The sequence below is a fragment of the Caloenas nicobarica genome, chromosome 1 (genome assembly GCF_036013445.1).
Source record: "Caloenas nicobarica isolate bCalNic1 chromosome 1, bCalNic1.hap1, whole genome shotgun sequence".
In the NCBI taxonomy this organism is placed as follows: Eukaryota; Metazoa; Chordata; class Aves; order Columbiformes; family Columbidae; genus Caloenas; species Caloenas nicobarica.
The window spans coordinates 47,776,054-47,802,048 of NC_088245.1; the positions used below are offsets into that span (position 1 = coordinate 47,776,054).

The 25,995-nt window shown below is 37.3% G+C and overlaps 1 protein-coding gene across 2 annotated transcripts; it reads left to right on the forward strand.

The window, feature by feature from the left end:
• The first annotated feature begins 43 nt into the window (after positions 1 to 43).
• CEP83 (centrosomal protein 83) lies at positions 44 to 25,995 on the forward strand. 2 transcript variants are annotated; one of them, XM_065648038.1, is made up of 16 exons: positions 44 to 78; positions 5,763 to 5,933; positions 6,289 to 6,439; positions 7,656 to 7,748; positions 8,017 to 8,148; positions 11,344 to 11,595; positions 12,875 to 13,006; positions 16,263 to 16,377; positions 17,638 to 17,782; positions 17,917 to 18,066; positions 18,736 to 18,811; positions 20,009 to 20,166; positions 22,971 to 23,100; positions 23,943 to 24,046; positions 24,795 to 24,975; positions 25,662 to 25,995. In XM_065648038.1, the coding sequence occupies exons 2-16, from the start codon at positions 5,785 to 5,787 to the stop codon at positions 25,845 to 25,847; spliced, it is 2,154 nt and encodes a 717-aa protein (XP_065504110.1). In that variant the 5' UTR covers positions 44 to 78; positions 5,763 to 5,784; the 3' UTR covers positions 25,848 to 25,995. The 2 variants fall into 2 exon arrangements, with proteins under 2 accessions (XP_065504110.1, XP_065504119.1); XM_065648047.1 differs by lacking the exon at positions 11,344 to 11,595.

Sequence of the window (25,995 nt, forward strand, 5' to 3'; positions counted from 1 at the left end):
AGCTCCGCCCCCCCCGCCTCGGCTCCCAGGATGCTCCGCGCCCCGCAGGGTCCCGGCGGGTGGAGGCACTGGCGGGAGGTGAGGCGCCATTTTTAAATTGCTCGAACCGGTGGCGGCCGTTGGCGGCGCGGCTGAGGGGGCCGGAGTGTGAGGGGCAGGGCAGCGCTGAGGGGAGGCCGGGAGACGGGCTGCTTGGGGCTTCACCTCGCGGCGTACGAGCTGGGAGGCCCCTCGGCCTTTGCTCCGGCCCCGCTCGCTCCTCCCCTGGGCCGTTAGCTGCCAAGCAGTGAGCTGCAAGGCCGGCAGGAGAGGCCGGCAGCCCGTCCCGCGGTGCGATCGCCTTTGTCTCGTGTCCCGTCTGCTGACAACAGCCTGCTGCGGCCTCCGTTGGCTGGTTGTGGGCTGGCGGGTTTGGGAATGACGTAATTGAGGGCTGCGAAGAGCCCACTCGCAGCCAGGCTTTCGGATGTTTATGTTTGCCTGCTTGCTTTTCCACCAGTGAACTTCAGCCATGGGCAGTTTGAGGGTAATTGTTATTTTTCTGCACTTCTGGATATGTGACATCCGTGTTAGTGTTGTTCCTCTGACGAAGCTCCTGCATCCATAATTAATAGGAAAATTAACAGTCAAAATGTCATGGTGACTTATGTGGCTCGCTTTGCCTCTCACATGCTCTTTGTCCACATATAAGGTGTATATAATCACATTTCTGCCTATGTAGGTGTAGGATATGTATACTAACACGAGACCTGTGCCCTGTCTGAACATCTGTATCATTAAGTCAATATGAAAGTGATTTTTCAGAGGAGTTTTGCTTGTGGACTATAGACAAACAACCATCTGTACGCCCAAGTAAAATTTTCAATGAGACTCTAGGGAACAAAAATTTCTTGTGTATTTGAAGGTCCTTGTGATGAAAAAACAGTGGAAAACTGTATACTAGTTGTTCTTTAGTAGAGCTAGGTTTACCAACTGATCAAATTGAGCAGTAGCTGCTGTCAGTTTAACTTAATAGTGTATGTGGCTAAAGCAAAAAATTTAATCCTGAGTTAAGATACAACCTATTATCTAACAACCATATCTCTACTATAAGACAGAAATTGAGGGTGATACTGTGTGCCGTGTGTAAGGATGGACACTGAAATAATGGATGCTTAATTGTTATTGGTATTTGTACTTTGAACAGTGTTGTGGAGAAAGTGATAGTATTTTGAACAAGATTGATGTCTTCTATCATGTAGAAGTCATACGGATATTCTCCAAAATTTCTACACTTAGGCATGCAAAGGTTTATTTTTGCTGGATTCTCTACAGTGATATCTAAGCAGTATCCAGATTATGGAACTTCCTATAATAAAGGTTTTCATGTTTCTCTTTGATTTTTTTTTTTCTTATATATATTTAACATTATTACTTTGCTGTTGCAAGTTGCTGATGGTGGATTAGTAGAATATAGACTGTTACAGTAATGAGAGGTATGCAATCGTATTTCTTAGGTTATATATAATTTTGTTTTGGTTTTTTTTTATTCACTTTATGGGAAGCTTGATCTCTCGTGAGTGTGTTGCGTAGTCATTTAAGGTCAGATGTGTTTCACTTACCTAGCTTTTAGACAATCAAAGTTATCTAGTCCAAGGCTGTGATTTCATGAACATCTGAGCTCGTGATGTGACAGCTCTCTGCTCCTGAAAGGAGAAAGCCTTGCTTCTCCTCCTGCCTGTTTACTTGGCTTTATGTTCCATTCTCCTCGCCAGTACCAGCTGCCTGCTTTCACTGATGATTTAGCTTGTTGGGTTTTTCCATGAGCTAGTGTGACTCACTGACCTCACAGAAAAACTATTGTTTTCTGCTTAAGTGTGTTGACTTCTTGAGTTAAATCAGTTAATGGAAGTGTCTGACAAATGACAAATCTAGGAATGGGGATGAAGAAAGGAGGATTGGAACCTCCCATTCCTGGTGACAGTGAGCTCTTACATTGCATTACTCTTTTTAATTGGTTGATTATCTAGTCTTACTGTAGAGTCTTAGGCAGGGATGAGATGAGGTAGTGTTTGAAGAGCCACTTTCATGAGGCTGTGCTTCCTTTGAGTGTCTCACTTGTTCTTTCAGGCAAATAGCTTATTGTTTCACAAGACCTTGACTGACTCAATTAGGAAAAAAAAACCAAAACAACAAACAGAAAAGAAAGAGCATATAAAGAGGTCGAGTTCTGACAGAACTAGCAGGCAAATGGATTAAACCATACATTGTGTGAAACAGCTGTTTGGCTTTCAACAGATTTTACTGAGCATTTTACAGCTGGAACAAAACATGGCACTAGGCTAAATACTGTTAATTTTGACATCAGTAGTTGCAAAATTACATTCATTGTATCATCTAACTATTTAAAACAGTGTGCAAATATGATAAATTTATGTGTTTTAAGTGTGACTGTGGTACGGAAAGTAGAGCCATGAGTGAGTTCCATATGTCACTCAGGTGAATTACCACTACATGCTGAAATCATGTAACTTGGTTGTGCCAGGTAAGCTAGAAGGAAGCCTTCTTGTTATAAACAACATACAATAAAAATAAAAATTGTAATATAAATAAAATTATATGTATATCTTCATATTTTTCTCTAAATGCAAGTATTCTCACCATTTTAAGTACTTGTAGCAAACAAAAGGTTGAAATAATATAACTGAAAATCTTGTAAAAGAAGAAAAGCCCTTTCATGATGTGTAGATGCAAAGAGAGAGATGTGAAGTAGGTCTTTAAGCAATGTTTCTCTATGTATGAAACTAAACAATTGGAGAATGAAGGCAAAACAAAGGTAATTCTTGGAAAGGTAATTAAGTCATGTCACTTAGCTAGATAGTCTACAATAAATAATGCTATTTTAGGTAGAGTATGCATTTTCTAGGTTTCAAGACTCTGTACCAATACCTTTACCTGCACAAAATGATGTTAAGATTTTGCAGTATGAATTTGGGGCAACTGGTAGAACTTTGCAGTTCTACAACATGATAAAATTTGGCAAATATATGGATGGAGAATTAATTTTAGATATGCTAGTGTTCCTTTAAAGTATTTCTCAAAAATTATGGGTTTATTTAAGATTATTTAAGGTCTGTTCATTGGCTATGAGAAATTACTGTAAACCATTAGCACAGAATAAATTCTTGTTGTTAATATACTCAAAATATTTGTAGCCCTAAATGATGTTGACTATTGACAGTTCTCTTCCAGGAATTATTTTATGATTTGGGGGAAAAAGGCTTTTTATTTGTAGGAATGTGAGTAGGTTAAGTATTACAAGTTGCTATTAGCGATTTCAAGGAAGGAGCTCTCGCGAAGTAATGAAATGTCCGCGTTATTGTAGTTTCACAGTTGTCACCAGGAGTGCAAATCATGAAACTTGCCACTAGAGGTCCCTGCAAGCCAAAGTAGTTCTGTTTCCTTAAGTATGTACTGCTTAGGTTTTCGAAGTCTGAAACAATTGGTTTGTAAGGTACATATTTTTTTTCCCCCTCTGTTATTCATTTTTTTTCTTTTTTCATGAAATCTTCATGCAGATGAATACATGACCAGGTGTGGGTCGTGCTTTATAATTTGTGCACTTTTTGATAGTAGCAAAAGCTATGAGGAGAGCATATGCTTCCCACCTGCAGCATCCTGGAACTGAGAGTACAAAAGGTTACATTTCCATTTATCTTTTTCTTTTGGTTGATATGCGCTCATAAAACACCTGGTTTTTTGGTGTCTTTGACTTTATATCTGTTTTGCCACTTCTGAAGTACTTTTTACTAAAGTAAGCTGCAGGATTCAGACCCAGCTTTAAATCCCATGCTCTTAATTCTGAGTTTTGGCTTGAACTTCAATAGTTATATTTGCTATCTATATGGTATATGTACTTATGCTTATGAAATGCATATATATAGATGCCTATGAACGTATAATATTAAAATATTCATATAATATTCAATATTTCTATATGTTCATGAAAGCAAAACCTGAGACAGAGAAAAGTACTATTTCCTGGTGGTTGGTGTTTTTTTGGGGTGTTGGACGTGCTGCCTTGCGTTTTCTCTGTGTACCAGAACTTTGTCCTCTCTCATGGTTTATTGTCCTTAGAATCACTGACCATTTCTCCTCATACAGCTGTTGGTTTAAGAACTGAAAATGTCTTTATTTTGTGTTTGGAAATTGCTGTTGTCCTTTGTTTCTCAACAGCCAACAAAATTCAGGAATGAAAAATAGGTACCGTATTGATTAGAACATTCTTCAGAACTTGTGCTACTAATGTTCAAAATTAATTGTGTATATAGGACAGTCACTGACGAGAATGCTATCATCTAAGGAAATTTGGGTAAAGCAGGATATACAATTGCCGTTGTTGCTTTGCCTCTGCTAGTGTTGTAACTGATAGATTTTCCTCTGACCTTTTCCCATCTTAATGATGGAGGAACGAAAAATGGGAAAGAAAACGTAAATGTAAGGCTTTCTTGACGTGATTGTGTCTTTTAGTGGAATGGGCATTGACATGCAATGTTTATTTTCCTATATGGAAGATAGATTTTCAGCTTGCTTATAGTCCAGGGATTTATAAGATCAAACGGTAAGTGTGTAAGATAGATGCATGGAAGATTTAAAGAATGGAATGGTAAAAAACATTATATATTCAATTTCACATGTAAAGAAGGTGAGGTATTTCCAGTGGTGGAGATTTGACATTTTTTCTGTTTGGGTTTTACTTTGTGCAAAATTATACTTCCTAACTTGGAATTACACTTTATACACTGCAAACATGGAGCTCTTGAGTATCAGTTCAGTTATGCCAATGGCAGAGTGGTTGGTTTCAAAGCTTTGTAAAATTCAGTTGCAGTCCTCCCTCCCTCTGATCCCTTAAAAGTGTCAGTAATGGTCAGATTAATACATCCTGCTTCTAAGATCGAAAAGAACTAATGAGGCATATTAGAATAGTTCCTCATTTCTCAGCATCTGTCAATTTGCAGCTTTCTCACACCAATCTGATACTGTCACATTTAGCAAAACTCTTTCCGGAAAGGTCACAAGAAACCACCAGATTAACTTTGAAAACGAGGAAGTGACATGTATCAACGATATTTTGGGGCTGAACTTTGGGCAGGTGCCTTTCAGACTGTCCATGAAACCTTAACTCTTCTTCAGAGAGGAATTCACCAGTAAGAATTATCTGCTCTTCTTCCAGCTGAAACGATGGCGTATTGAGAATTACAATTTGTTGGGATAGTGTGACAGACTGTGGCTGTGATAAGTAGTAGTAAAAGCTGTATGTGTTCGATGTCTGTGGCCTCTGCTTGAACCCTGGTTAAAAAAGCATAATTAGGGCATTACTAGCATCATAGTTTGATTCTCAGTGCAGAGCATAAGTAAAAATAACATTTCGTATAATCTGTCAGATAGAAGTGTTAGTGCTTAATTTTTATTAAATCAAATAATCTTCATGTTTGAGTTTATTCTGTGCCCCTGGAAGGCCTATTACTTTTCAGGGCAGGCAGAATGAGCAGAGAAGAGTTGCCCTTTCAGTAGAGGTTTCTAACCTGAGATACAGCTGAGCCAGGATTCTTCTGTACTGAAAGCAAATGCAGCATGTGAAATCTTTGAATTGTGAATGTACTTGATTGGTAATTACATGTCCTTGTATTTGTTCAGGTGACTTGATCTTCTGGGATGTCAGCAGAAAAAACAGATGGCATTGTAGATTAGTTATAAGTTAATTTTTCTTTTACTCTCTCCAGACTCATCGTGAACAGTCATTAAATGGATGCTTTGGGCAGTGTCCTTCCTCCCATGGTTGGAAGTGGTGATACGGCTAATGCACAAGAACTACAAAACCTTCTGATTAATGAAAAAATGCAATCTGAACACCACAAAGCAAATTTTCAAACTTTAAGGGCAGAAAATCTAAGGTACACTAATTTAAAGAGATTTCTTCATTTGAGCTGTTAAAAGGTGAAGCTAGATGTTCGGTGGAAGGGATTTGTGTGTGTAGGTGTTAGCTATATATGTAAGGACAAATTCAAGTGTTGTTCATATTAGAAAATGAACAATTCAAAATACCTTAAGACATTGCAGATTATGTTTCTGCAATACTTTTCATGCTTGTAAATATGGGATAACTTTTCAGTGTGTTACATGAAGAGGTTATTAATAGGTTAGTTCTAACTTGGTATGTGTGTGTTTGCTTCTGCATTTAAGTGTTTGGAGCTTTAAGATCTAATTTTAGAGGGTAAATATAAATTAAATATGTATTTTATCTTGCAGGTTACAAGAGGACTATATAAAATCACAAGATGAACTGAAGCGGTTGTTAGTTGAAAAGCAGACTCTACAGGACAGATATCAGTATCTTCTTGCTGAATGTCGAGAGGAGTTGCTGGGTAAAATGCAAGAGCTGGAAAAACTGAAGATGGAGGTGAGATAATTTACTGGCAGGACTTAATATGAATTTTAATCCCTTAATAGGGCCATGCATGTATTTCTGTTTATGTAACGTGTATACCTAGCTTGGATATATTTCAGATATCTTGAAATTTACCCAACAGGAGTAATGTTTCTTCTCTCGAGTGACTATAGATTGAAATTATTGTTTTCTTGTTCACCTGAATCTTCCAAATCCTATTGTTATGTGCTATGTTAATAGTAAGACCTTCAGTCTCTGTGTGTGCTCTCCCGTTATGGGGAGCATCATCTTTCCTGGAGGATAACTTATTATAGATGCCTAAACCTGTTAGGATAAGTGACTGCAAAAATAGATATTTGTTTCTGTCTGTGATGACAGCTTTCTTTATCTTAAAAAATAAACCAAAAACCCCCTAACATTTAGGATAATTCAGATAACACTTTCTATAACTGCTTGTTTCCTTAAACTAATGCGAGACATGTTCTTAGGAAACAAACACAGCTTCTGTCAAAAGATTCCAGATGCATAATGGAGATGTGCCTCTGTATCATAACTAGAATTAGTTTTCAGGGACTTCAGGGTACAGGTAAGTGGAAGAAAGGTACAATAAATTAGAATATGTCACAGGCTGTGGAAGAAATTTTTTTTTAACGCTTTTTCTTGGTAGATAGTTTGCTGTATTAACCATACCCAAGAAAACTTAAGAAAATACCATGCAGCATGGAGTTTAAGGCAGCGAATCTTTCCTGGTCTTAGTTTCATTTCAAACCAGTACCCATGTGTCTGTTGGAGAACATGTGTCTAATGTGTTTTACAAATAACTGGTTTGGAATTGCTCATTTTGATTCTTTGGTGTTGGTTCACTTCCTGTTTTAAGTTTTTCTAAATGCTATTTCTTTATCTTTTATGTGAGGCCACTTTTCCTTCCCTCCTCCCCCAGGAAGGTGATAAATCTCTTGGCAATTCAGCTTGTCGTTTGTGTTGCTTCTACCAGTAAATATTGACATTTTAAGTGCTTCTGTTATCTTCCCATGATGTTTTTAGTTTACTAGTACCATGTTGGTTTTTTTTTTTCTGTCGTTACTATTGAAAATTCTTTAGAAAAACATAGAAAATGAAGCAGGATTTCTAAGATCATATTTGAAATACTATGTTCGTGGCTATTTGTCCTATCACAGGGTAAATAAATGATTATGACTAGTTATTTGTAATACTTTTCTGTCTTAAGGTGATAAGTCCTCAAAAATTAGAACTGTTAAAAGCACAAATGCAGCAGGAATTGGAATCTTCTATGACAGAACGTTACCGGAAGCTAGAAAATGTAAGTAGTAAGTATTGAAATTGTTTCATTTAGAGCAGTGATCATGACTTCATAGTTGTTCCTAAAACCTTAGGAAATAAAAACTGAAAGGGGAGCAAAGTGTGACATTCTTTGTCTGATACTGTTGCCCCAGGCAGTAGAGGAAGGAGGAGGGATTCAGTTCATCAAATATAACTTGTGAAATGATAGGGACATTGCATGGACATTTGAAGGAAATAAATCTGAAAACTTCTCTCATTTATGCTTTTGGGTATTTTGTTTAACTTAGGAGGTGGAAAAATACAGAACAGAATATAACAAACTTCGTTATGAACATACTTTTTTGAAATCAGAATTTGAACATCAAAAGGAAGAACATGCATGTATTTTAGAAGAGAAGAAAATAAAATATGAGGCTGAGGTATGTAGAATGTTACAGTAACTTAAAATGTATCTGATAACAAAGCTGCTTGAACATCGTGAAAATGTTGGTAATGTTGCGAAATATTGATGGGTTGTCAGTTTGACACCGTTTCATAATGTAGTGTTTGTTTCCGTTCTCTTAATTCTCAAAACACTTTTATGACTTAGCCTAAAGCTGTCTCTGTAGGTTTGTTCAGTGATGTGTCGTAATATAATTTGTGCTATTATAAGTAAGAAGAGACTTGCCTTCTGATAAATGACAGACAGCTTTTTAAAATGCATTTGTATTGGAATTTGAAACGTTACGCTAATCTGAAATTAATAAGTTATCTGAGCAACCGATCTAAGCTTAGATTTTAAATTACTTATGTGGCAGCTAACACAAGAAGAAGGCAGCAGAAGATATTGTTAATACCCGCCAATGGGTACATTTTGCAACTAAGTTGGATCATGACAGTGGTGGTCAAAAGGGTACTGAAAACTTGGGTAAATTTATTTCAGTTGTATTAACTCTTGATTAAACCATTCGTGAATTTTCTGTTTCAGAATTGGACTTTCAAAAGTGTAGCTAAATAGATTGCCAGCTTATTTATGTTTTAAATATATGGAGCAGTATAAGTGAGTGTTGCATATGTCATTTGCAGATTCATTTAGGTATTTGTCTGGGAGCATATATCTGAAGATGCCAGATTTGAATGTATTAGTCCAAACATGAGACACAAATCAAAGCAATCATCACTTTCAAAATCAATCCACATTTGCAAATGCAAAGCATTAAAAACAGAACAGTTGTCCTTCCCGGAGCTAAACACACATGCTGCTTTACAGCCTGCCTCTCTTGTGGACTCACTGGGTTTGTGCTAGTCCTGCAGCTAATTAGCACACTTAACAGAGAATGAAACTACCTTGAGCCCAGGGCGCAATGTGATCTTGTTTCTCTCTCTTGGAGCCTTTTTTTTTTAACCTTCCATGCCATTTATCACAAGGAGGCTATGGAAACATCCTAATTCCTAAATGATGGCTTAGGCATGTCATGCAATAGGTGGTTGAATCTCATAAAAGGGATTTGGAGGGCTTTTGCTGCAGAAATTTGCTTTGCTCCATAGAGATCACTGATGCAACTTCCAAAAGCACTGCTGTAGATCAGAGTTTGGACTGGTCTCCGAATATCAAGAGAATTCTTACATACCTTACTTTCTTACTCTTTTGCCCTCAATATTACATTCGGTCTGTGTAACTCATTTTGAAACACTAGAATCTATATATTTATAGTATGTTTGTTAGTTACAGTCTTGAGATTAGTTTCGACCTATCATACTACCTTGTAACAGAAAGATTTTTTAATGTTTTTTTGCTTTATGTTCTCTCTGAGAGGGCCCAGTCATGTTGGCTGTCCTGAGTTACTAGCAGATTTGAGTTCTGTTGTGGTTATAGAATTGTGGAGTCATAATATAACTTGGAAGAAACCTCCTTCTTGTCTAACATCCTGCTTAAAATATTGAAATGTAATGAGATCAGATTGGTCAGGGCCATGTACAGTCAAGTCCTGAACGTATGCAAGGGTGGGGATTCCACAACCTTTTTGGGCAAACTATTCCAGTATTTAACCATCTTAATGGTAAACCTTTTTTCCTAATATCTAACTGAAATTTCACATGTTCCAGCTTGTCCGTTGTCTCTCTTCCCATCATCATGCATCTCCAAGAAGAGATCCATCTTCTCTGTATCCTTTTGTTATGTATACAGAGGAGTAAAGTCTCGCCTGCGTCTTCTCTTCTCCAAGCTGAAGAGGCGTAGTTTTCTCAGACTGTCCTTCTGTGTCATGTTCTCCACCCCCCTGACCATCTTGATGGCCATCCACTGGACTCAATCCAGTTGATTCTTTGTGTACCAGACAGACTCCAGATGCAGTTTTACAGGCACAGTAGGCGACAAAGGATCACTTCACTGGATCTGCTAGCTATCCTGCCAGGATGCAGGTGGTGATCTTTGCTGCAAGGGTACTCTGCTGACTGATGTTCAACTTGTTGTCCACTAGGATCCCCAGATCCTTTTCCATGGAGCTGCTTTCTAGGCTGTTGCCCCTAGCCTGTATTGTTGCACCGGTTACTCCATCTCAGATGCGTGACTTTGGACTTGCTCTTGCTGAAGGTGTTCCCACCAGCCCATTCCTTCAGCCTGTCCAGATCCCTCTGAATATCAGTTCTGCTTTCCAGCTCATTGACCATTTTCCCTCTCTTTGCTGTCACCCACAAGCTTGCTGAAAGTGTACTCTGTGCCATCATCCAGGTGACTAATGAGGACATCATCAGTATTGGACCCTGTACTGATCTCAGAAAGACCCCAGTACTTACAGGCAGTCAGCTGGGCTTTGCACTCTGATCATCACTCTTTGAGCCTGACAGTCCAGCCAGTTTTCCACCGACTTCATCATCTACTTTTCCAGCCCATATCTCACCAATTTAGTGAGACAGAAGATTATTGGGGACTGTATCAAAGGCCTTGTTAAAATCAAGCTATACAAGATCCACTGCCGTCTCCTTGTCTGCAGTGCCAGCCACCTCTTTCTAGAAAGCAGAGAAGTAGGTCAGGCATGATTTGCCCTTGTTAAACCCTGCTTCCCATCACCTCATCTTTCATGTGTTTAGAAATGGCTTTTAAGAGGATTTGCTACATAACCTTCACTGATGTGAAGCTGACTGTCCTGTAGTTATCTGGATTCTTCTTGACCTTTTTGCTCTGGGTGTGCTGTCTGCCTCTTTCCAGTCATCAGGGACCTTCTCTGATTGCAGTGACTTTTCACAGATGATGGAGAATAGCCTTATGATGGTACCAGTGAGCTCCTTCAAAATGCTGGGATCCATTCCAAGGACTTGTGTGTGTCCAGTGGATTAAATGAACTCTAACATTTTCTTCCTCTACTCTGGGTGGTGCTTTACTCCCACAGACTGTTAGGGGGCTCAGGAACATCTGAGCCCTGAGAACAAGCCTTATCAGTGAAAACAAAGCAAAAAAAGACATTGAGGAATGAATTTGATTTTCCTACTCCAAGAAAGAAAATAAACCTGAATGTAAATTCTTAATATTTTTAATGCGCACTGCTGCTCTTCTGAGTTGTCAATTACTGTATTTGTTGCTGCCTGATTCCTAACCAAAGTAAAAGCTTTTTTTTTTTCTGATTAACAACTATCAGATTGCAAGACTGGATAAAGATAAAGAAGAACTCCATAATCAACTGCTTAGTGTTGATCCCACGAGGGACAGTAAACGCGTGGAGGCACTCTCTAGAGAAAAGGCACAACTGTTTCAGAAATTAAAAGGCTTAGAAGCAGAAGTAGCAGAACTAAGAGCAGAAAGAGACAATTGTGTTGTGCAAGCAGAAAATGTTCAAAGAGTACAAGTACGACAGATAGCTGAGATGCAGGCTATGATAAGGTCTCTAGAGGTAAGGTTGTTTTGTTGGGTTTTTTTTAAATTAATTTTGCCTCCTTATAGAGTGTAGCAAGAATAACGCTTGGCCTGATAGAACTGTCACTGAAGTTACTGATAATCTTGCCGATGACTCCACAATTTGAATTTGTACATTTCATATTTAAAAATGAATTGTAAGTACAATTGGGAGTCATGTACTGCCAATTCAACTTTGGAAAGGTAGAAAGCTCAACTGAGAGATTCTGTTAGATGATCTCCTTTCTAAACACACAAGTGCAATCGATGTTTGCAGTCACAGTCAGTAAGGTGGTCATATCAGCACTTGTCACTTGGGTGGAGTTAGAAACTGATGACAGTGTTAATAATCTGCTACAGTATTTTTTTTTCTTTTAAAAAATGTTATATGATGCTCCCCTATTCTTTAATCCTTTCCTCGTGTGTTGTCTTCTTTCTTGCCAACCTGTGTCTCTCCTTTCTCCAACACATTACTGCAATTGTGTAGTTCTTGGCTGTTGCTCTCCCTTAAAGAACCTTTGATATTTCTGGCCTGTTTTATGTTTCCCAGGTTTCCAGTGTATTCCTCATTTGTGGTCTTCAGTCCTCCTGTCAGTTCTTTTCATGCACCTATCTCACAGACTTCTAGCGTACAAATGGTTCATTTTCCTTTTTGCTGTTATCAGTGCTATATACCTTTGTTACAAAATGCTCTAATCACAAGAAAAGTGATGTAATATTCTTAATTTAGAAAACTTTTTAAAAGTCCTGCTGGTAATAGGTCAGTTCAGAAAAAGGAAGGTGAAATCATAGGTTAGATTACCTTATTGATACTTAATATAAATTCAGGGTCTTGAGTCTATAATACTCACAGTAATTGCATTTAATTTCCTCACCATGATGTTAATTCTTCAGTTAGTATAACTGCATAGGCCGACATATGACATCTTTTTGAGCACCACTTACAGTCATACTTGTATTTACAGCCCAGTAATTTACTGGTAGGAATACCTGCTGTCTCCTAAGTCAGATTACCTCTGCCTCTCATGAAATAGGATTGAAAATGTGTGTGATTCTGTGCACGCAGTGTTAGTAAAAAGTTGTGACTTTCGAATAAAATTCAAGACCCTTGTTGTATTGCAACATACTGTCAAACAAAGATAAATATTTCTATATTATATTATTATGCAATATAAAGGGTCAGTAATATTTGAAAGCCCAGATCAATTGAACCTTTCAAGTGAATAGCAAGAGACAGTCCTGCTCCAAAATTCTTACAAATCCTTCCTTTGTTCAAGGCAGAAAAGAAGTCTGCTGACCTACAGATTGATCGACTTGAGAAAGAACTACGGATGGCTCATGAGCAAAACGCTCTCTTAACTAGTAAACTTCACAAATATGAACGAGAAGTCAGTTCCTTAGCTGCTAAAGTAAGTGCTTTTATGGTATTTGAAATACATTTTTAATGTTCTGTTAGCTTTAAGTTTTTCTGTGTATATTTTACATAAAGAATAAAGCAGCAATGTCTTCTGCTGGGACTTAAAATAGGCTTGGATTTTTTTCCCAGTTTCAGTTTGAAGATACAGAATAAGAGAATTTACAGGAAAAATGTCATCCCTAAAAGTATACTTATAAAGATTGAGGTTATGCTCTTTTTATTTCATTTTCTAGGTCTTTTTATTCTAAACAGAACAAGGTGTCTTTATGTTCGTGTTTTTAGTACTCATGAAAATAGCCAGCCTTATTGGGTGGAAACCAGCATTACTTTTTCATAGATGGGAGATGGAGATGTTGGAAAGTATCCTCTGAATGGGCTGCATTATCTACAGGAAGCAAGTTGCATTGGAATCACCTGGGGAGATTTAGGTTATATTAGGATCAGGATAGTTGCCTTAGCATAACGTTCTTCTTGGGATGATGCCAGCATGGCTTGTACAGAAACATTTCTGTACAGCACCGCATCGTATCATTTTACATAGATCATTGTCTTGCAACATGTTTGAGTATCTTAGGTGTTGGGTTGGCACCAGGTCTTAGAGGTTTTGTTCTATGTTCATACGCTTTTTTTTTTTTTGAGATCATAGAGAAATTTATAGAAAAATAGTTAAGAAAAAAACGATCAGGCAGCTTCTAATTTAGGGAAAACTTAAAAGTGCTTAAGAAAATTGACACCAACGTTTAGTTTTTCAGCATAATTAGATGACTATGATGCCAGACTCAGAGTTTTATCTGGTTGCAGTGACTCGTCAAAAAAAGATACTTTAAGCAATTTCATATGTATTTATCTGAATAAACAAGAAAAAACAAAACACTAGTAAACTGGTTTACCATCAAGTGTTGAGAATACTTACATCAGGGGTGTCAAACTCATTTTCACTGGGGGCCACATCAGCCTTGCTGTTGCCTTCAAAGGACCGAATGTAATTTTAGGACTGTATAAATGTAGGAGTAGTTAAATTTATACAGTCCTAAAATTACTTTTGGCCCTTTGAAGGCAATGGCTGATGTGGCCCCCGGTGAAAATGAGTTTGACACCCATGACTTACATTGTTACATGCAAGTTTGAGTCAGGATACTCCTCCTAATGAAACAGTTACTTGGGTAAATATTAGCTTTCTGCTGCTTCTTATTTCCTTCTTTGTGGAGAGAACACTGGGTAATAAATTTTTATCACACCTGTCAGTTCCTGGTAGCAAATTTAATCCCCTGTGTTTTCTCACCTTTCTGGAGAGGCTTTAGTTAGTTCTGAACTAACTGTGAAACCAGTAACTTTGGTCTTTTATACCTAGTTGAATGCAGAATTATTTTAAGCTCTCTGACTTAAAGCTATCCTGCAGTTCTGAATATACTTTCCAAAATAACACTAACATGCGCTTTGTGTGAGTATAGCAGTTAATATTGTCGTGATATGCCTCAAGAAAGATAGAAGAAGAAACTTGCAACTTCTACCATAGTTGCTCTTTAACAATCTCAGATTTCATTCAAAACAGGCTTTACAGTGCACATTTATGAGTGTAAAATATTTTATTTGGTCCTTAGTCCAAAAAAGTTCTAACTTACTGTAAGAATAGGATATACCTATACCAGTATTTAAAACCTCTTTATACAATGTGTCATACTTGTCTCACATGAATAATAAATAGGAGGGGAAAGCTTCTGTTAAACATTTTTAAGCAATTGTCTATCAGAATATATAGAAATTGTTACAGTCTTTACTTTTTTATGAGCTGGTATTCTCTGCTCACCTCCTGAAGCAGAAAATTAAAATCTTAATTGGTGTTTCTTGAAGGGAGGAAGTAGAAACTCATTTCTATAAGAACCTCCGCCCCCTCCTGCCCCCACTCAAACTTATTCCTGTACACAGGTGCATGCACTTGCCTTCAAGATTTTGTGCCTTAAAAAAGCCACCTTAAATCTTTGCAAATTGCCCTGAAATGTTCTCAACGTAGTATTTAAGCAAGCAAATCCACCGTGTAGTTACTTAATAAGCTACTATGTCATTCTTAACCTTTTGCCACTTGTGTATGCTAGCAGGTTGTAATTACATTTGTCATTGTGACTGGATTTTCATTATAAGAGCTTTCCTCTAGATATTTAATTCTCATTGACCGTGTAATTACTGCGTACAAATGCCTAAACTATAGAAATTTTCCATGTAAGCAGTAATTGGCTTTGATTTGATGTTCTTAAAGTTCCTGCTTTTATGTGGCCATTTGATGTGTATGTCACAGTTGCAGAGAGGTATTTGATTTAAAATGCACTTTAAAACTATGAAGACCTGGATTTTTGAGGAAGTAGTAGAGCATTCCAGGAGTTCAGGGGGACTGTAAGTAGTTACCAAACTGAAATTACTCAAGGGAGCAATTGATAATCTGGTTTTGCATATCACTGTTTTGTTTTACTTTATTTTAGCTTGACTCTGGGGGAATCTTTAGTCAGAAGTGAAGTGTGTGTAAACTGACATACTAATGTGTGAGTTAGCGAGGCATCAGGGTCTTGTGCAATATTGGACCAGCATCATAGCAAGACATTTCCAATGAGTAGTCTCTTCAGAAATACTTGAATATTCAGAGATTACCTTGTAAAATGTGTAGTATTTACTCAGAAACCAAGTTTTCACAGGCAATCCTGCACTTCTGTGTGTTTATCACCAAGGCTTCTTAAAAGAGTAATGTCTTTTCTACAGTGTAACTTGTAATAACTGGCTGGTTAAAGATGAAACACATAGCAATAGGCAGACAGCCGAGTTCCTGGAATGTAAGTTGTATTTGAGCATCTTTTTTTTTTTTTTTTTTTAGTCAAGGAATATATAAAACTTGCATTTCAAGATGACTGACAACTCATTCAATAATCTTCAGTGTGTGACTTGAGCAATTAATAAAATCCTGCAATAGCACTGATTATGATTTGAGGAATCAGATCATGTCAGTAGCTTTAGTGTTACAGTATCTCTAAAATAACCATTAAAAAGACTGAATATTCTGGATTGACTTTCAGGAAAGCAGTGCAAAAAAAAAAAAAAAAAAATTAAGGTATGTTTAAAATAAGCATGGTCCACAATTATTTGGCAGATTTTCTTGTTAGCAAAGTATCACGTGAAAAACTTACAGTAAAGCTGTGAAAATGTGTATATATTTATTTTAGTTAACTGGTTGGGTTTGGTTTTGGTTTTTTTCTGTTTCAAAGGTAGAAGAAGTTAAACATTCACATAAATTGGAAGTAACAAATGTCAAACTGGAGGCAGCAAAAACAAAGAGTGAGGCAGAAAGAGAGAGAAACAAGATTCAAAGTGAAATGGATGGTAAAATGTGCAATTAATTTCTAATGACTTATTTTGTGACTTCTAGTTAGAATATTAAAATTATTTTTCCTCCCAAAATTCCCCAGCAGCCTTCACCTTCCACTTCCAGTCTAGGTCATAGATCTGAAAATTTATTTTTGTATCCGAAATAACTGTTTTGCTTCCTTTGGTCAAGAAGAACAACTACAGCACAATCTTGTATTTGTGTAAATTAGTGAATTTGTGGCACAATTTGAGCACAATCTGTTTTAAATCTTGTACCTCCGATTAGGGTTATTTTTTTTCCTGTTATTTCCAAATTCTAGAGTCTTTCACACTCTGCTTGAAGCTTCAACATACCATAGAGCTTCAGTGGTGGTTTTATTTTCTGATTCTGTGTTTGTTGAATTATTAACAGTTGGGTAAGGCTGCCTTGTGAAACAAAATACAATCTCTAGCTTGTTCTTTGAAGAAAATAGGTGATGGTCTAAGCTACCTAATACAGCTGAGCCTGGAGGCAACCTGAAATAGGCTTCTTGAGAGAAAAGGCCAACAATGTTGGACCTTATAAAATATGAAGTTAATACAGACAAGATTTAAGCTAACCTGAATTTACTGTGGAATCCAGCTTAATCACTGAATGAGCTAAATAACCGGGAGTCATTGCTATAGCGTGTCGGCTTATTTGCTGGTGAACGTAGGTGTCTTGGTCAAAAGTTTTGAATTTGCATCTTCTGTTCCTGCATATAGAGTCCTCATTTTAGAATTGCCTCAGTTGGTAATATGAGTGGATCAAAATGGCAGAATTGTTGTAGCCAGGTTACTATGGCTTCACTAGTAACCAGTCACTGTTTACCATCAACTTTTCCATAAAAAGGTCAAGCAAGAAAATGTCTTATTTTTTTTTCGTAGCTGTTGTGCAACACTTCTTTTTTAATTAATCCAGACACAACTGCTTAGCAGAAATTGCTTTACAGTCAAAATTTAAAATAATATCAACTGTTTAATTACTTTTGTATGTTAAAATATAATAATAAACCCTCATAGACAGAGATTCCAGTGTAATGGTTACTCTTCAAAAGTTTTTGAAATGTTGCTGTTATTATAAGAAAGGCCACGTCTCTTTCGTTTTTCTTGTTTGTTTGTTTTCCATTCATTCATTCACTTTATCATGTGAATTGTGATTTTTAGCTCTCATTTATAAAGTTTATAAAGTTACTCTAATACTGGATTTCATCACGTTGATATTAATAATGACTTTTTTTAAAATGTATAATGCAGGATTGCTATCAGACAAGGAAGTTCTTAAGGCAGCTGTTGAACGTCACAAGATGCTTTTAGCAGAAAAGGATCGGGAACTAATTCGTAAAGTGCAAGCTACCAAAGAGGAAGTTCTTGAAAAAATTGCAGCCTTACAGAATGAAAAGTATGTTGTTTGGTTTACTGCTCAACTTCTTTTAGAAGAGTGTTTTGAGTAACTTTAAAAAATATCATTCTTAGCAACTAAACGCTTCTGGAATTTTGTCATGATTCTTGTGTACATGTTGAATAATGTCTCAGGTTAGAACTCGAGAACAGATTAGCTGATCTAGAGAAGATGAAACAGGAACAAGATACTGGGAGACAATCTGAAAAGGATCAGTATGAAGAGAAACTGCGTATTGTACAGATGGCGGAAGAATCTAGCAAAAAGGAACTTCAGCGTTTGCGGTAGTGTGGCTTTTCTGACCTTAACAAAAATTTCTCATTTTTCCCTCCTAATTTCTTTACAGTAGTCACTATAAAAGTTTACTATTCATGGATAGAGAAATGTTCATATGGTAAATTAAACAAAATTATCTTTTGCATTATGTAAAAAGAGGGCAGAATTAAAAATGTCCTGTTGTGTAAAAAAAAAAAAAAAAATTCATCCCAACCTTTAAAAAATTTAATGAACATTTTAAAGACATAATTTTTCAGTACGCATGCATGTTAAAATCGTGTCCATGCTGGCTGTTGGCATAGCCCCGGCATTGAAGTGAACCAGTTCTCTTCCCAGAATGGCACCATATCAGCAACTGGCCAACCACAACCCTAATATGATTTCTCTTTGAGTTGGCTATTATACTTCCCAGTGAAGTTGTTTTACTATAGTATTTGTATAAACGTCAGTATGATAAAATGAACAAAAGTCATATTCCAAAAGCAAACAAATCAGTGTATTTCTTACTCCTGTATGAATTTTTATAATCAATTAAAAATTTTTTTAACCATTGTTTAGTTAAATATTTATCAGCCTTTCAAATTATGCAATATATTCTGCTGTCAGGCTGATTTGTCTTAATTTCTAACATACATATTTTAATTAGATAAAAATAAGTGTGTCTTATACAATTTTAGATTAAAAATTCAACAGCAAACTACTCAGACAGAGGAGTTGGAAGAAAAGAAACGTGAAAGTGCTGATCTGAAACAGGTGAGGCCGTATTGCACTGTAATGTTTTATAGAGAAATACAATCTTTCCTGCAGTTATCATGTCCACTGTTTGAATATGAGATTGAATTTTTAAGGCTTTTATTTCCTGAGGGACAAAATGCATACAACAGATACTTAAAAGCAAAAGTGTTTAGAAATCAGTCATGCTTTCCTGGACCTTTATAAATGGATTACAGCTTTTTGCGTCGTGTGTTTTGTGGGTACCAAGGATTTCAAAGCTGAATGTTTATAGACTGGTATATTGAATACAGTTATGCACTATTTGACTGGAGATTCAGTTTCCATGGAGACTTATAAATTGTTTCTAGGTACTGCCTTGCATTTGCACTGCATCTCTCGTCTGACGTTCTTCAAGTGCTTAACAGATGTTTCATAAATGAATAAACTAGTGTAAAGAGGTATACTTCTATTGCAGAGAGAATTGATGGCAGCGTTGAAAATAAAACCTAATTCTTTAACTCCTCTTCACCCATGATGTTATTTAGTAAGTAAGAACATAGCTGTGCATCAAAGGAGCCTGTGGCTGTGAACACTTGAAGTTCAAGGCAATATTTCTTTTTTCCTCCAGAAATCAAAAGTTAGGGTATCTGTATGTGCATGTGGGGAGAGGAAAAGGGAAATAATCTTTTCCATGTGCTGCCTGCAATGGTTGGGCTTTGCAGACTCTATACTTGTTTTTATGAACTGGTTGGTGCAGCAACTGCGGCTGTAACAGGTTGTGCATTGTGGCAGAGAAGAGTCCAGGTAGCGCCACAGCTCAGCTACCAAACCTGTGGTGCTCTAGTTGGGTTCAGGCCGGGGACTTCATGTTGGATTTCTTAACTTCTTAACATCAATGACTGAAGACTCCTGCCTCCCTTTCTTTTTCATTTAACTACGCTAGAATCAAAGAATCATAAAATGTCCTGAGTTGGAAGGGACCCACAAGGATCATCGAGTTCAACTCCTGTCCCTGCATATGACAAATCTATAGTGAAAACCTTCTTTGTCTAGTAGTGATTTACTATAAAGCTTCTGGAGGAGCTGTTGAGTAAGGAGAAAAGGAACAAATAAGCAAGGTCTATGAAAAGCTAATGCAGCCAGTTGGTGTCTGTATTTTGCTCTATCTCACCTGTCTCCAGATTAACTTTGTTATTTGTATACCCTCTCAAATGGAAAAATTTGATTTCTTTTTAGCAAATTCACGACATGCAACTCCAGCTTGCCTCAATTTCTCAATCAGAAAATGATTTGCTGGAGTCTAATCACAAGCTGAAGGAAACAATAGAGAGATTGAAACAAGAATGTCAACATGCAAGGACTCAAGCAGAAAAAGCTCAGCTGGAAACAGAGAAGTAATTTTTTTTCTTCCTTTTGGCTTTACTTTTCCTTTTCATATTGCTTGTGTTCCTCTCATATGGATTATGTAGTGTGGATTGCAGATTCTCACTAAAGTCAGAAATTAAAAATTAATGAGAAATATTGGGCAATTGTAAAATATGGCTATACCTCCTATTATGCAGTGTGTATATATTTTAAAATGTCTGTTACAATTAATTCTTGATTAGTCAAATACACTAGTAGTATAAAATGAAATCCTGTTTATAATATATATTTTAAAAATATTTTTATGTTTATATAAATATATATATTTATATAATCCTATTTGTACTGAAGTAAATGTCAAACTTGTACTAGTTTAAGTGGATCTAGGGTTTCTTTTAAGAGTGCTTAAGCATTAAGGGTGAAAGAAGTGCTTAAGCATTGTGTTAGGCTTTGATAAGGTTTCAGGGACCTAGTTTGTGTATGGCTTTTTTTTGTTTGTTTTTCCTCTCCCCCACTAGATCCTTTTAGCTGATATGAGGCAAATAAAAACTGCTTGGATATCTTCTAGTTGCTCTCCTAAAAATAAATAAAACCAACCAACCAAAACACCACAAAAAAACCCCACTTTCCTTTTTTGCATGACCTTGACCACATACAATCAAAATATGCTAAAAAATGCTGAAGGCAACCAGATCTTGTTCAGAGCCCATACAGTAATGGACGCTTTCCTGAAATGTAAAGATTAATTTGTCAGTCTGAGATGGCTATTTAGTATTTCCTAGTCTAATAACCAAATATATGTCTAACTTGCACTGGATCATTGTGTGGTGCATTTTTTAAAAAGTCAGCATTACAGATTAAATAGAAAACTTCCAAGAGCATGTAGCATTTTTTTTATTTTCTCCTTTGCTACAAATCGATACTGCAATTGCTGTTTTGTCATTAGTTTAAGTATTGTTTTTCAGTTTAACATTTGAAGAAATTATTGCATTAGGACCGCAGAGTATGTTCAGTTGCCAGTAGCATGTTAAATACTTTGGATGTTTACTTTAGGAAGGTATTTTGAGTGAGATTGTCAGTGTTTTGTGTGAGTTAAAGATGTCAGTTACATATTTATGGGCTGTAGACCAGTCAGGAGCAGGTTTTCCTGGGCAGGCAGTGGAAGGAGCTTGGCAGCCCTCAGGGAGTGCCGTGTAAGTGTGTAGTAACGGGAGATGCACCAAGGCCAACCCTGCAGAAATTAAGCAGCTTTGCAGCCCACATGTAAGTCTTCCAGGTGTGTCCTACTTGTCGCCTTGGGACATGTTTCCATTCTTTTTCTGACTCTGAGGGTGATGAGACTCCTTCCGCAGTTCAGTAATTCTTACGAGCTTGAACTCCCAAGAGTTAAGTTGTACCAGAGCAGCTTGGCTTAAAGAGGAAGTGAAATAAGGACCAAAAGATAAGAAGGTCAAAGATAAAAAGTTTCAGATAAGTAAAATAATGCTAGTTGAACCGCAAGTAGGCCAAGCAGCTGCCTGCCTGGCTGTGTCAGTCTTAGGTTTGGAAATGAAAATGTGAAATGAGAAAAAGGGCTGAAGGCAAACTGTGAGACTGATACAGGTCAGAGATCAGCTCAAACAGGCTCTTGTTAAGCGTTTCAGGAACACCAATAGTGGCATTTAAAAAAAAAAAAATCTCGTGGCATTTTTAACCACTGTCTCAGTTGAAATTTTTTTTACTGTTAAGTAGTGCTTTTTGAGAAAGCTCTGGTTCCTGGGTAGTAGTAATTATTTACAGTCAACAGCAAGGTACAAACCCCACTGGGTCTACTAAAAGAAGTGGGATGGGTACCAAGTGGGCCAGGATCCGGATTCTGATACGAGAGAGGATGACTCCTCATGCTTGCACTGTGGGGAAGGGAGAGGGTTTTTGGTGAGAAATTTGTGGAGGCTCATTCAGAGTCCCCATGGGGAAACTGCATCAGCCCAGGACTGGAATAGTATGGATGCACCAACACCAAGCCTTGGATTGCATTTCTTAAAAATTGTTGCATAGATTCTCACCCTTTGATATTTTCTTTTTTTTAAATAAGAATCTCTCAATTTGATTTTTTTTTTAATAGGAGTTAAATATGCACTTAGTTCTTGTCTCCTTTGACCCACAATGCAGGTAGCCTAAACAGCAAAGGCAGCAGAGAGAAACCAGCTCCTTTCCTATCCACTGCTAGAGAGCACAGCCTTATTTTAGTACGTTTTAACCATGCAAGGGCCTAAACTGGTAACATCTGGTGGTGGTGGTGTGTGTTCAGCTGGGGTGTTGTCTAGGAAGCATATTGATGAAGCTTCCTGTAGTGTTGGCATTTGTTCTGGTCAGGAGCACACACAAGTCAAGCCTGTACGTCTCTGTTACAAAGGTGTAGTAGACTGCACAGGGCAGCAACCTCTTCTCTTACATCTTCCAAACAGAGCAGGTAGTTGTCAGTTCTTCTGACAACTGTCATTCAGCACGGGTGTCTACGGTTGTGTTCCAATGTGATTATCTGATCTGAAGTGAGAACTTTTCAGTGGACAGTTTGGCAACACGCCAAACCAACAAGCAGCCTACAATGAACTAGCTTATTGGAATCAGTTTTGAAACTTTGCCTCAGAGTTGAACACAACCTAGGATGGTATTAATGCACAGGCTCAATTTTGGTGAATCTTGGTCACAATCAAGTTTAAATCAGATCCTTCAAGTGTATAAAGGTAGGAGTTGTGAAAAGATGCATCTGTATTAATAGCCTTAAGGTATTTATCCAACATACTGCTTTGTCTGCATAACCTCTTAATCTTCTCACCTGATTTTTTCAAAGGACTTTAGAATACAAACGTACAGAATGGCTGGAGGAGAAGCACGTGCTTACTCAGTGCATCACAGAGAAAGAAGAGAAATACAACCAGCTGAGGAACAAGCTATGTCGAGCCGCTGTTGCTCAAAAAAAGGCATGTTGACTCTTCCTTTATGAATGGTCCAGCTTATTAAAAGTTCAGCTTTGCTTTGGCTAGCCAGAATTGTTTTAATATTAAGGGTTTATTTCCAGTCTACTGTACATAACAACAAATTATATCAGGTTCTTCAAGATTAGTGATATGCAAAAGAATATTACAGCCAACAACTTTGTTATATCACCATCAAAGATTTTTATGAGGCTCTGTATGTGTGCTTATATGGTTATTTAAGAGGTGGACTCCTTGATTAGTAAGGATGATGTTTCGGATACCAGACAAATGATGTCCTGCTTTTCCTTCATGGAATATTAGAATTTTCTGTCTTCTCCTAAGCTTGCTTTTTATGAAATAACTTGAAAGGAAAAGCTGATTAATTGTTTATGAAAGCTCAAGATAAATTGGGGATTTTATACCTTGGACATATATAGGTTATGAAACCTACTGCTGGCTTTTAAGGTTGTTAAAAAATGAGGTCAAAATGAGCCAAAAAAAGGCATGCTTTTTATTTGGTCATGTTTATACTTATTTTTAAGTGGTTGTTTAACAAATGAATTTTGTAATTCTTAAATACAGTTAGTATTTGTTGGTACAGTAAGTCACTGACCAACAAATGACTGACAGCTGTTCATCTTTCAGTCACAGCTCTGGGTCATTTTCCATCTGTTTTGTTTCCTGTCCTGGGGATTCAGAACCTTCAAACAGCACAGCACTTCTTAAGGAAGGAGAATCCTAAAAACTGTCATGGCTTTGAAACCATATGCAGTGGAGATTAAATTTTTACAGGACCTAATCTATGAAGCCATTACTTAGCTCTGTTTGAAATGTCTCTTTGACAGAGAAAGACTCTCAATGATAATAAACACAGGAGGATGCAAGAGAAACTACAACTTTTGGAAGCCAAGCTAGAAGAGCTGGAAAAAGAAAATCAGGTGCTAAATAGGTAATAAACTTTGCTTTTTCTTAGCTTGAAAAATGACATATGCCCAAGATCTGACTTACAAATATGAAGTGGTTTTGAAGATACCTGACACTTGGTTTAATCTAATGGCATTTTCAGCACTAAGAATTCTGTGAAGGGGCAGCTGAGAGCTTATAAGACAACTGTAGGTCTTTCTCTTTGGGGAGAAATGAGGAAAAAAGATCTGATAAATGCAGTTGCAGGAATCCCTTCAAAAGAAGGAAGTGTGTACAAAAGGAGGGGTGGCAGGGAAGCAGGGTTGGAGTTGGAAGTACAGTATGTAAAACTAAATAGAAGACAGGAAAGAAAAAGACTTTAAAACTGCGGGAGAAACAGATTTATTATCCTTGTTGAAAGACATGCTCTTAGTTTTTTTCCTCTTCATTGAGCACCTCTGGATGGCTTGATTCAAATCATTTAATGTGGCTCACTACTGTGAATGCTATTGAAAGCTTAATTTATTCTGTGTAAACTCTTATCTGTAATACAGCCAATAGCTTAATGTGTAGAGGGACTTTTCGACAGACATGTAGGCAGAAGAATATTCACAGATCTTCCACCTTCCAGTTCTTCTGGTATGTAGCATTCCTTCATAGGCACAGTAAGCAGCACAGTACTCCAGGAGAGGTCCGCTGCTGCGTTGGGATAACAAAGGTTTTTAGCAATAAGAAATCTCTTATTTTTCTCTAGGCAGAATTTTTCCTATGAAGAAATCTCTTATTTTTTCTAGGCAGAATGTTTCCTATGAAGAACACACACGCCTCCAGAAGAGACTAAAGGACTTGCAGCGCAGGCACAATGAATTCCGGAGTTTAATTCTGAATCCTAACATGCCGTCGCTCAATCCAGTCAGTATAATGTCATCGTCTGCCTTGCCTCCCGGGCCTGAAATGTCCTTCGCCCTTCTCCAGGTGGTGATGTATTACAAATTGGGAAAATAATACAACAAAAGACAGTACTGGAACACAGACTTTAGTCTTAAGGCAGGAGTATTTAATCTTTGAACAGAGAAAGGAAACTTTGAGGAGTGTTTCTAGTGATATTCCGTTCTTCACAATAGGAGGGAGTTCTTGAAAGACAAATGGAACATTATAAAATATAATGAACAGGCAGTTTTAACCCAGTTCTCCATACTTTTTCCTCCTCCTGAAAGGCTTTAAATGGCATCTTCTTGTCAAGAACTACCATACTGTTGGTTGCACATCATGGTTTTATTATTAAAAAGTAGTATTGCTGCTCTTGATTTCGTGTGTGGTTAAGTTTTACTTGCTCTGGTGAGCTTCTGAGGGTGAAAATCTCTCAGGCTGAGGTTGCCCAGGATGACTGTGCAGATTCTTGGTAACTGAGACCTGAGGTCCATGTGCCTCTTCACCTGAGAGGAGGAACATCTGCACACATCTGTCTTGCTGATACTGTTCATCATGAATGTCAGAACGATACCCACAAAACACTGAGGAGTAAAATTTAATTAATAAAGATATTTGGGACTTCACAATTTTTATTTTTAAAATCAGTAAAGAAAGTGAAATTATTGCTCATTTTGGTCCCTTGTAGGTGTGCAAAATGTAACAGAGCCACTTTTTTTTTAAATTTCAAGGAGGAACAGCATCAAAGAGAGCTCTCCCTGCTTCGCAAGCGGTTGGAAGAACTAGAAAACACGCAGAGAAAACAGCTGGAAGATCTGGGACCACCTAGAGAGCGAGTAACGTTGGGCACATACAGGGAGTCGGGTAGAACCAAGATGGTTGGAGAAGGTGATGCACAAAGTGAGGACTCCAAATAAAATCTGCAAACTCCACGTGCTGTTAGTTTTCAATAGCTTATCCTGTGTACAGGCTTTTAATATTTTGCCAAAAACTTATTTTTATGTGCCTGAATAGTGTAAAATATATTCTGCATAGTTTTGTATTTATTTTTGATAGGCTGTCATA